At 26.7% G+C, this 12,157-nt stretch overlaps 1 protein-coding gene across 9 annotated transcripts in view; it reads left to right on the top strand.

The window, feature by feature from the left end:
- Positions 1-1,894, top strand: part of LOC119081248 (RNA-binding protein Musashi homolog Rbp6) — a 408,246-nt gene extending 406,352 nt beyond the window's left edge. For 6 of the 9 annotated variants that reach the window (XM_037189981.1, XM_037189975.1, XM_037189974.1 and 3 more), the window contains one exon: positions 1,079-1,366. In XM_037189981.1, the coding sequence (XP_037045876.1) occupies positions 1,079-1,120 (42 nt within the window). In that variant the 3' untranslated portion in view covers positions 1,121-1,366. Of the gene's footprint in view, positions 1-1,078 lie in introns of all 9 variants that reach the window. The other 3 variants (XM_037189983.1, XM_037189980.1, XM_037189978.1) reach the window with 1 other exon arrangement.
- The last annotated feature ends 10,263 nt before the right edge of the window (positions 1,895-12,157 follow it).

Below are 12,157 nucleotides of genomic sequence, written 5' to 3'. Positions count from 1 at the left end.
TCGTTTCTAACGAGAATTCCACTTCGTTTCGTATATAGATGATAAGTGGTCACGGTAATAAGGCAAAACGGCCCCGCACATTATACGTAAATTGTGTCATTTTGTGTTCAAATATGATTATTTGGTTGTATATCCAATAGAAAAATATTCATGGCTATGAACATTGTTTATCTTCGTTTTGTAGTCAGCAAAGTGTGGTGGGTATACGTTTTCGAAGTGAATTTATTCGATTTCAGTTGAATTTACGTCCGGTTAGTCTGGCAATAAATTTTGACCTGATAAATTGTCTATGACGTATAATAGAATCATTTAGAATACAATTTGGAAGAGAGATTTTTTTGTATGCAACATCGATTAGCTTCTTTGAATATTCAGGTTTGGTGATGCGTTGCTAGTGACCGAAACATTATTTATTTTAGCAACAAATTTTATATCCGTCAAAACGTGGTTGGACTGCTAATAGCTGCGGTGAAAAGCTAAAATGCATAACTGCTGGCTAAATCCCAGTAGAGTACTTCACTGCATGAAATTCACAAATGCACTGCACACACTACTAGTGTAACACTAGTTATGGAGACAGCAAGCTATTCAAAATTTAAAATTTAAGTTTGATGAAACAGACACGCATATATAATAACATACATCATTCTGATTTTTCGTCATTCATATGTAGAATGCTTTCCCCCAATATTAGTCATCTGCTATTGACAACGAAATCACGAATAAGCGATAAGGGTAGGCTGGTAATCTCATATACAGCGAAATACATGATCAAAATAATGAAGTTATAGATTTTGTATAAAGCTAACTTCAGTTATATAATCGCGGTGACACGTCAGCGGTGAAAGGTATCTGGTTCAGAAATCCTAATTTACGTAATATTAAAATCATCATTTAACATTCAAAATGCAGTAGCATTTTTATTGGATTTGTCAGCGTATTAATTAAAAAAGAGACTAGAAAGTCAAAACCAGAATCACAAAACCGCTGAAATTATTTCCTATCAATTTTGAATACTAGAATGCTGATACAAATAACATTTGCGCACTGAAATTAAATTAGAGTTTCATTGTTACAGGGACCTCTAATTCCTGCGGCGTTCACGAATGGGTACCATTGAATTAATTCTGGAAATGTAGGTAATTTAATTTGGTTCGGGAGTGGATATGCAAACATCAACAATTACACAAACAACAATTTCTGTAACTATAACATCAATACCAGCACAAATGGTGAATATATCAATTTATACAATAATTATTTGTTATAAAACATGAAGCTGAAACGTTTTAAACTCTAAAAGTATGTTTGTTGAAGTTATTAAAAGAAGATGAAAAATTAAATGAAATTAAAATTTAAATTGTGATAGCACAAAATAAAATGGTGAAGAAAAAGAAAATGATAGAACAACCAAACATAAAAAAAACGTCGAGGAATCCATTAAAATCTTGGAAAATATTTTTTTACAAAAATATTTTATTCACCACCCGATCCGGATTAAACAAAAAAAAAATCAATTGAAAAACGGAAAGATTAAAAGAATTAATTTAATTATTAAAACACAAAAAAATTAAATCTAATTATCTAAAATAATGAGAAAGAAAATGGATGAAAACAAGAAGGAATAATAATAATAAATTAAGAAATTATGAGAAAAAATATATGAAAAATTGTTTAGAAAAAAAAACATGAGAAAACAACAACAAACAAACAATATAAACCAAAAAAAGGAAATTATATTATTATAACCCTCTTTACCCATGCACACATATACATTTACATTAATTACCAAGATATATTTTATAATCATTAACTAAAATTATCAATTCATTAAATTTAAATATTGTATATTCTCAAGCCACACACACACACATACACCTTTTTAAAAAAATAACAAAAAAACTTAAAATTAAACTGACTTATAAAAATGATGGAAAAATCGAACCATTTTTATTTAAAATTTAATTCTTTACCTACAAGGAAACACTTCATTTTCAAAATTGAAAACAATTTTTTCGTTAGTAAAAAATGTGTGTTAAGTAAAAATAAAAAAAAAAGTTTCGAAATATTTTTCACGCAATAACGAATTATAATTTTACTATAATTTGTTGGGAAAATGTTTAGATTTATTACAAGACATCCACAACACAGAAAGCTTTCCAAAAATATAAATACAAATTATCAAATTTCAGAGTTTGATTTAACACAATTTCGTTTATTTTTCTGAAAGTACGTTCATGTTTACCATAGGTGTTGTCGAGCAAAAAAATACTCTCTATAATATCCGTGCAAATGGTTTGAACTACAAAATTTAACCGTGGCTGTTGTGCAATTTATTTAAAGAAAACACAAAGTTACTTACCATAAATATTTACCATAGAGTACACGCTTCAATGTTTTCAACTTTTCTTTCATAATGAACCACTACCGAAGTGCAATATATGCAATACAATGTGTAGGCGATTTTCGATTCAGTTTTATCGTGGTGCTGCGTGGCGAAAGAATGTAACAAAATCAATTGAGTGGAAAACAACTAAAAAAATATGTGGAAATCAAACAATTTCATCTAACAAAACTGAAGCAGAAGGTAAACGTTTTCATTCAAGGATAAATTTAGTCCTGTGTCGTCCGAGACTTTTTTAAATAAACAATCAAAATAAAATCTTTGAACATTTGCGTTAGATGGCTTTAAAAAAGTCAGCTCAATTGAAATACGATGCTGTTCACAGATTTTTATTAAATCGAATTCCCTTAGCCATGGAAACGTGTCGTTCTGGTGTTGAGAACACTGTTACCACGATAATACGTTTCGCTTCAAAAAAAAAACAATCTGTCGCGAATACAAATTTGTCATCGTTTTCTTATAATCATATTCCATATATGCATTCGAATATAACATTTGGGTTGCAACAACATTTCGTTCGTATAAAGCTAACTGAAGAGAGTTCTTTGTAAGTACATGTTATAACGTATGATGAAATGAAGAAAAAAAAACAAACAAATTCTTACACCTTCCGTTATATGTTAGACAAATAAATGCATTCATGGTACAGCAGCGAGTTATGTAAACAATTTTTTTTTTTGAATATATTTCATTTGGTGGAATAATTTATTCATTTAAAAATGAATGTGGTTAAAGTGAATAAAAGTTTCATTGAATTTACGTTGTTGTGATCCAGCAAAAATAAAAAAGAGGATAAAAACGAACGAACTATCTGCAACACAAAAATATCAAATATTATTAGGCATAAACCATATAAACCAAAAACAACGGAACCTAAAATGAAATCAGCAAAATAAAACCAAACACATAAAATAGATAAATTAAATTTTAATTTTCACTTACACCAACATAATCGTATTAAATAAATGAAAAAGTATATTGAATTAAAAGAAGATTTAAAAAAATGAGAAGAAGAAAATAAAAATAAAATAACAACAGGGTATCTTAATTAAGAAGGGTACAACATCCTTTTTCAATAAATTAAATTATTAATTAAATAAAATAAAATGAAAGAAAAACAAAAAAAGTAATACACAACATATTATCTCGATATATAATTAATACTATTCTTACATGGACCAATTGATTTATTCATTTTACCCGTGTGATTTGATTCTAATATAGCCAGAATTAATTTCATTTTTGAATATTTCCAGTTCTTTGGATTCGTGTCAACGAGATTCGGTTGTCCTTACGTTGAAAATGTGAAGCAAAATTTTATAAATAAAAGAATTTCATTTCAAATTTATTTAGCAACACAAGTGGAAAACACAAATGCATACGAACAAAGAAAAAAACAAACAAACAACAACAACCCATGACTAATTTCAATGAACAATCAATAATATTTTTAAAAAAATCATTGTGATTGTTCATTTAACTAAAAGCTTTTTTCGCTTAACTGTCCGTTTTTCCTCATTACTATCCAGTTAAAAATTAATTAAACGTTACAAAATAAACAGAAAAATAAATAAAATAATATAAAAATAATATGCAGTTTACAAAATTTAACAAAAAAACGTGAATTTTAAATGTGTGTAAATTTATGAATATATTATTGAATTAAAAATAAATTAAATAATAAAATCCATAATAATTATGAAAACAAAAAAAAAATATTTAAAAATATATATTTGTACATAAATTTACGATTTAAATGATGAGGAAAAAAGGTAAGTTTCGTTTCAGTTCTCTGGGTTATTATTAATATTTTTTTTTGTATTCTGAAAAATAATAAAACATTTTAAATAACATTAGGGGAAAAAAAACTTTTAATTCTTGAGCCGCGTATTTGAAAATATTCAATAAAAAATAGTAGTCACTTCTATCTTCCATTTAAAATACAAAAACATGTCGTTCACCAATTTCAATTTCTTTGATTCAATATCGAGCGCAAAAGATCGACAAGTCCGGTATTGTAACTAAATTTAATGATATTACCTAATTTCGTATATTTTTTTGGTATACATTTCTATTTCCAGCAAAACGCCATTTATTAATTTATTGGTTCGAGCAATGTTTCATTAAATGAACAAATCGATGAGCTTGATCATTTTGTTGGTACAGAAACAAAAATTGATGGCGTGCGCTTATTTCTTTGATTCGTGATAATCCTTGGTTGTATTTCACATAACCAAATGGCATTTGATTCGCTCTGCAATTCGTTTACTGACTATATCTGATATGAACACTTCATTGACCGGTTACTAAATACATAATAAATCGAAATATATCTAAATTGATGTATTGATTACATGATTACAATATAGCCGTTATTATGGTGGAGAGTATTTTCGAAAATTTTTGATTTTGTTCGAATTTTATATAAAAAAAACTTGTGTTGAAATAATAAAAAGATGAAGAAGAAGAAAACAAACAAAATATTTGTCTATAATTGCAACAAGGAAAAAATGTATATGAAAGGAATACTAAGTAATTATTATAGATAGGAAAATAATTTTAGAATAGTTAAATTTTTAATCAGCATCCCCCAAAAAGAAAAGAAAATGTAGGTCATCAGTGAAAAAAATAGTGTTGTTTATGACTAATTTGCTAACAGTTTGAAAAAGGATGAAACAAACTTCATTTAAATGTTAAACACAAAAATAATTATTCACTTTGAATCGTATCGAAACAGTCCCTCTTTTATTATTATTGGACATTTACCAGTATTTTCAGATTTCATTAATTTTTTTTTTAAATTTAATTTTTGTTTTATTCGTGTAGATTGATTGAAAATAAATTATTTAAATTAGATAGATTGAATTTATTTGTTTGTTAGATTAAACGAAGAATGGTGCTTAATCATGGGTAAAGTCAAAAGTTGTTTTATTTAAAAACGAAACAAAAATATTTTTAAAAATCAAAATAAAATCTAATCTCAATAGCAAAAACAAAAGAATTTTTTTTATTAGGTTTTCGTATTAAATTAAAAAAAAAGTTTAAGAAATACATTTCGGTTCGATTTCGAATTTTGCGTACTTTGCATTGACTGATTCATACAAGCAATACTAAACTTATTAACTGCACGCCATCACTGTCGTTCATTGAACTTTTCTTTTATTTAAAGAAAGAGGAAACATGGAAAAAAATATATCAAAACAAAGCATTGTCAATAATTTCAATTTTTCATTGAAAATCTACAGAAAACTTTTTTTTTTGCTGTAGCATATTCTATAATAACAAGACAATATTGTTTCTGTTACCAACTAATGGTACGAGATGTAATGACGAGATATATTCAATTTCACATTTCACAATTCGAATTGTTCTATCGAGATATCATACATCTAAATCAGATGTTATTCATCTCACTAGCTCGTTGCTATAGGTTCTCAAATCAGGTCCAGTTCAATTGAATTTATTTTTAATTTCCCTTATAAATTTTGTTACTATTAATTACTTGAACGAAAATAAAGTAATTCAATTTTGATCGTCAATTAAAACCAAAGCAAAATTAGATTGTACCTTCTTAAATATAAAATGATATACGAATCGTGCATCATTAATTTAAAAAAATAAAAAAACAAAAATACAGTAAACATTATTGGAACCAATTTTATTATCACATTATGTTTATTAATCAATCGTTAAACGCTTCGACAGATTTAATCAAATTATTAATAGAAAATGTGGATATTTAGTGATGGGTTCGCTCATTATCATCTATTGTTTGACACTTTGTTTTTTCTTACAAATATAAAATACATAATGGAACGAACAAATAAATATGGAAAAGTCACATTAAAATTTTCTTTTAGGTTCATTCGTTTTTTTTATTATTACTTTTTTTTTAGGTTTTTAAACAGTAAGTAGTAACACCCCCCGCGACGCAAAAACGATTATAAAAGCTCATAACACACTCATACAATATTAAAGACTCCCAAAACGAAATACTTTATTTGTTTGCCATGGTGTGCTGATATAAAATTTCATTTTTCCCAGCGAATACGTAATTCATACTGAACACATACTTTGAAAATGACATGACTTTACAAAGTATCACCATATAAAGCTATCATAAACCTAACTAAGCATTTTATGGGTTACTATAAAATGCAGCGTTATCAAAAATAAGTTAAATTTATGTAAAATTTTATAGCATTTTATATTATAACGGTTATATGTACATCTGCATATTGCGGCGGTAGACTCTTTTTTATGTGGATTTAAACCATTGTTATGTGTGTCTTGTTCCATTGTACTTTATATTTGAAAATTTATCCATTATTAGAGTGCACTAAAATATATTCTTCTTAACACTGTCTATTATTTCGCCTGAAATTATTGATTTTTCTTAGGAATTCTCTGTATAAATTAACTATATTCCGAACAATCTGACAATATATTATATTAAAGAAAGAAAGAAGAAGAAAAAAAAACAAAGTTATTAAAAAGAAAATGTAAACAAAAAATAAAATAAAAAATTATGAAATTTAGAATCAGAGTGGATCGATGGATCGAAATGTTTTCGAAATAAAATAAATAAAATGAAAAAGAAAATATTGAACAATTTCATTATTTCTATACGAAACATTTACTTCTGCGATATTTACTCCAATTTTTAATTTTGAATGAATTATTTATTCAATATATTTCCATGTCATGGGCCTTAAATCAGTAACTTATTATAAAAAAATAAAAAAAAGAAAGATAATTAGCCGAAAAACGAACAAAAAACTTAATTTTCCAATCTAAATAGGAGTATATAGGAAAGGTTTAGTTTAAAATAATTAATTGAGGAATATATTGTACAGGTGTTTAGCTGAAGAAACAAAAAAAAATGTAGGAAACGAACAATATTACTCTTTTATGATTTGAGTTCGTACTGAGAAATCGATATAGTTTCATATTCCACACACTTTTTTAACTTAAATAATAATTTTTTTAGAATTGAGCTTTTCTTTCCATTCTAAAACGGTACTCACTGTGTAAATACGTATATTTTTTGTACAATTATTTCCCTGTTACTCTCGAAATTGCTGTCTATATAGACTTCACACCATTTAGTTATTTATTTCCGTTATAACAAAAACAAAAAAAGAAATCTTCATTCATTTTCCAAATAAAAAATCAATTTAATTACAAGAAGTAAATATAAATTAATTAAAGCAATAACCGACAAATTTTTACTTAAAAAAAATAATAAATAAAAAACAAGCTTTTTAAACAACAACAAAAAAATAAATTTCAAGAATAGTTATAAATTAAAAATACGATTCTTATTATTAATGATAAAAATTATTATAAAAATAAATCTTAAATATATGACAAAGAAATGTAACAATAAAGAAAAACTCGTAAAACATAACGTACCGATCACATTGAAATTTTTGAAAATCATATTGGACAAACAACCATATATTTAAAGGGAAACCGGATACAATAGCAACTTTCGCCTGATTTCAGTTTTAGTTTCGATTTAGCTACAAATTAAAAAAGAAAATGAACGACTATTGAATACTATAGGTACTCATCCCTTAACGAAAAGACTGTAATTATGGCGACGATTTGTTTTTTGGTTAGTTGATTTGATTAGTCGATTTAACTAAATTATATTGTTTTTAAATTTTTTATTTGAGTTTTTTTTAGAACAATCAAAAAAATTATTGAATGATTGACAATTAATAACAACAATTTTGTTCAAATATGCGACGCATGTTTATAAAACGGATTTTATGCACTTGATAGGAGTTATGGAGTATCGGAAAGAGTCGTTACCATCAGTGTTACCTTATGCAAATATTTTATAATTACAAAATTAAAAATTCTTCTAAACAGGCGATGCGTTAAATTTTCTATCATTATGCGAAAATTTGAATATGATTGGTACTCTATTTACACCAACAATAAAATATATAAAAGAAGAAGAAAGAAAGAAAAAAATGCATACAAAATTTAAAGTATAAACAGAAATAAAAATATTTAAACTTTAAATTATAAGAAAACAAAAAAATTATCAAGATTTTACACTATATATATATATGAAATAAATTTAAAAACAAAAAAAATTATTAACTGTATTATGCTTGACACAAAATATGTACAGTTAAAGTGAAAAAATGTAACTATATGTAATTACAAAAACAAAAAATATTATATTTTCAATGAAATCATTTTGTTGGTTTTAATCCCAATCTCATTTTATTAAAAAAAATAACTTCTATGAAATGAACATAATGAAATACTATATATATATATAAAAAAAATTAGATATGAAAGTTATAAATGTTTAATCCATAATTTTAAAAATGATTTCTTTGAAATGTAATTAAATTTAAAACAAAAAACAAAAAAAATTATCATGTTATTTATTCATAAATATCTAAAGTGTCCTCTTCCCAAAAAAGAAAAGAAAAGAAACAACAAAAATAAATAAATGGAAGTCGACATAAATTCACACCATTTTTATGATTAAGTTATTGTGAAACAAGAAGAAGATGAAGAAACACAAGAAAATGAAAAAAATTAAACTAAAAAAATATATACTTCACATGCAGTATAATGATTATGACTAATTATAATATAAAAAGTATTGCGTATTATAATATAATTATCAAAACAAACAAAAAATAAAATAAAGAAAAAAAAAGTAAAATTACATTTAAAATTAAATTAAATATCCCCTCATCAATGAAAAAAAAAAAACAAAAACATAAATGAAAGAATGCTAAAAAATGAAAATTCCAGAAAAAGTATTTCATTTGAACAAAAGATCAATTATATTACAAAACGTCTGTTTCTTTTTTTTTGAATTTTTAACAAAAAAAAACTAAAATAAAGTGGGGAAATAAAAGGAAATTTATGAAATAATATGAATGTGTGATGGATGTATACATACATATTGTACAATGTACATAATATTAATTACTAAATTTAAAAGCAAAAAAAAATATTAATAATATTACAATTATATGAATAAACAAAAAAAAAATGAAAACAACAAAAAATTTAAAAAAATGAAAAATAAAAATTGATAAGAAAAAGGTTCACAACGTGCCCGTGTGTATGTGGGAATTATAATAAAAATAAATATGGACATTGTTCAAATAAAAATTGTGTTTCAATTGAAAACCATTGACGCTGATTATAATTCCGAATCTGTACTGCAAAGACTCAGGCTGCAATTTTATGGACAATGTATACCCATTGACACCCATTGTACACACAATCATAACTGAGTCAACAACAACTATCGGGACCAACTAAAAATTGATCCATTCACTTTAATGGACATATTTTTGTTTACAATATCCAGAGGCAACTGCAAAATTTGGCTACGTAAAGGTATTAAGGAACATCGCGCCAGCGTGATTCACAACGACTCGCAAAGTGACTTTTTCAGGCAGGAACGCATTACATCAATTCCAATTACTAAGTAACTTGACACCAGAGCCAGACTCAATATTCCATTATGTCGTTCGTCATCTAGGTTGAGTATCTCATCCAAAATGAAAGTTTCATTATTTGTGGTATATTACGAAAATGTTATCCTCTATGCATTACAATTACGTGGAGGTTCATAAAATAGGAGGTTTTACCGTTTTGGAAACGGAAGTACCGCAATCATATCTTTAAATCTGTTACCTTTTTGTGTAAAGTTCATTCTGGTATTTGAGACATTTCGCTATAAAAGAGACGAGTAGCTAGAGCCCACTACTTATCTCTGCCGGCGTTGCCATTTTTATAAACTCCAGAAAATACGCATGCGAAAAGTGTTGAACTTCCCACTTCCCACTTACATAAAGATATGTACAAAATATTGAAAATGTATGAAATTATTATCATTCAATAGACAGTTTGCGAAATGAATCAGACAATTTATAAGTTGGAAATTATAAGTCGTATCTTCATACAAGCAGTTCTGGACGGTTACTTATAATTTCCAACTTATAAACTGCGCAAACTGTCTAATGTGTCTACAATCACCAATACAAAACTTTGACATAACATAGATTGTATTAATTTAAGATTCTTAGCTGAGGAGATAAAAACAATATTGACCTGTTACGACTATCATCTATAATCAGCAACGATAGGGATAATCGACAAACTGTGACTGATACAGTCTTTATTGCAAACATAAAAGGTAAAACACATGTTCAAATAAACTGAATTAAAATATTTTAAATGAATCTCTTGAAAATACTTATATCAAATGAAGTAAAAGATCCGACAGTAGTTCTGACATGCTTGTCGTATGTGAAAAGTGATTATTTTTGCTAAAATGTGCCATGGTTTGACATACTAGCATCCCAGAAAATCTAGAAGTATTTATAAATCTATTAATCGATGTTGCGCAGTATTCTTTTATTTGCGAGAAATTTTTCGACAGTCAGTTCGAGGTCATCATCAGTGGATGAAATTACAATTTTTCGCGATTTTACACATTTTTTTACGTTAATTAAATTCATTAATCTCGTATTCATTTATTAACGTTAGTAAATTAACGTAAACAAATGTGTAAAATAGCCAAAAATTGTAATTTCAGCGAGTGATGATGACATCGAACTGAGTGTTGAAAAATTTCTGGCGAATAAAAGAACACTGAGCAAGTCAAGTTATAGACCAGATGTCTACACTGGTGACATGCCTGCTATCTGAGAATATTTTTTGAAGATAAGGACATGGATTTGGATATTCAAGAATACAATCAGATCGAAATGACTGATCACAATGTTGTTAATTCGGTTTTTTTCTCAAACCTACGAACGTTCGAGTTCTTCAACAATCATTTCTTCGTCCGTAAAGCCAAGTGCAACTCAGCGAATTAATTTTCTGGAATATGCTCACTAAATGTTGCATATTCGTAAAAATAAAATGAAAAAAATTCTTCTAAATTAATATTGTATTAACAGCAGCTAAATGTCACGTTCTACCACTTCACAAGAAGCCACTCTAAAATGTTATTTGAGTCGCGTCAAAGAATTTTTTTTTGCATTTTAATGGGGTTGGGTGAATCAAAACAACACTTTTCACTGTCACTACGACCTTAGATTTCTATCATAAAAATACATTAATTAGTTGAATAAAAATATGAATGAGGAAAACGTGAAAAAATAGTAATTACATTCGAGTGTGCAGAATAATGTATAAGGGTAGGTATGTAGAAAAAAATAATGACGACGTCCCTTTTCATTTTGCACGTGATGTTGATAATAAATCTTTAAAAATTAATTTTCCTAAAGCAAATATTAATTAATAAACTGTTTTTACTCTCAAATGGGAGCATTTGAATGAAGTATGTTACTAACTAACATGTTCTCAAAGAATTTGGTGAATCAAGTAAAAGTTTGATAGCTAAATCTGTTAATTTGATCGTAGCCAATACTTGATGTAGGCTGTCCGTACTGCTGTACATATAATATTATCCGACACATATGAACGTATCGTGATGTGTAAAAAGAAGCAACTCATAATAATACACCTCCACAAGAAAAGTATTTGTTTTTGGAGAGGTTGTTGTTTTTTGTTCTCATGGCTTACGATGAAATATCATCACTGAAATATTAAACAAATACATGAAATTCAATAAATCGCTGGGTGATGTTGCAATATTGTATTACCATCATTAATTATATTTTAATTAAACCGGTCTGGGCTCGCTAGAACTTCATTATTTCCTGAAACTTTCAGTTCTACGATTTGTACAGA

The sequence above is a fragment of the Bradysia coprophila genome, unplaced genomic scaffold (assembly GCF_014529535.1).
Source record: "Bradysia coprophila strain Holo2 unplaced genomic scaffold, BU_Bcop_v1 contig_358, whole genome shotgun sequence".
Taxonomy (NCBI): Eukaryota; Metazoa; Arthropoda; class Insecta; order Diptera; family Sciaridae; genus Bradysia; species Bradysia coprophila.
The sequence above is the reverse complement of the archived record's forward strand: the minus strand, read 5'-3'. Positions and strand labels throughout refer to the sequence as shown.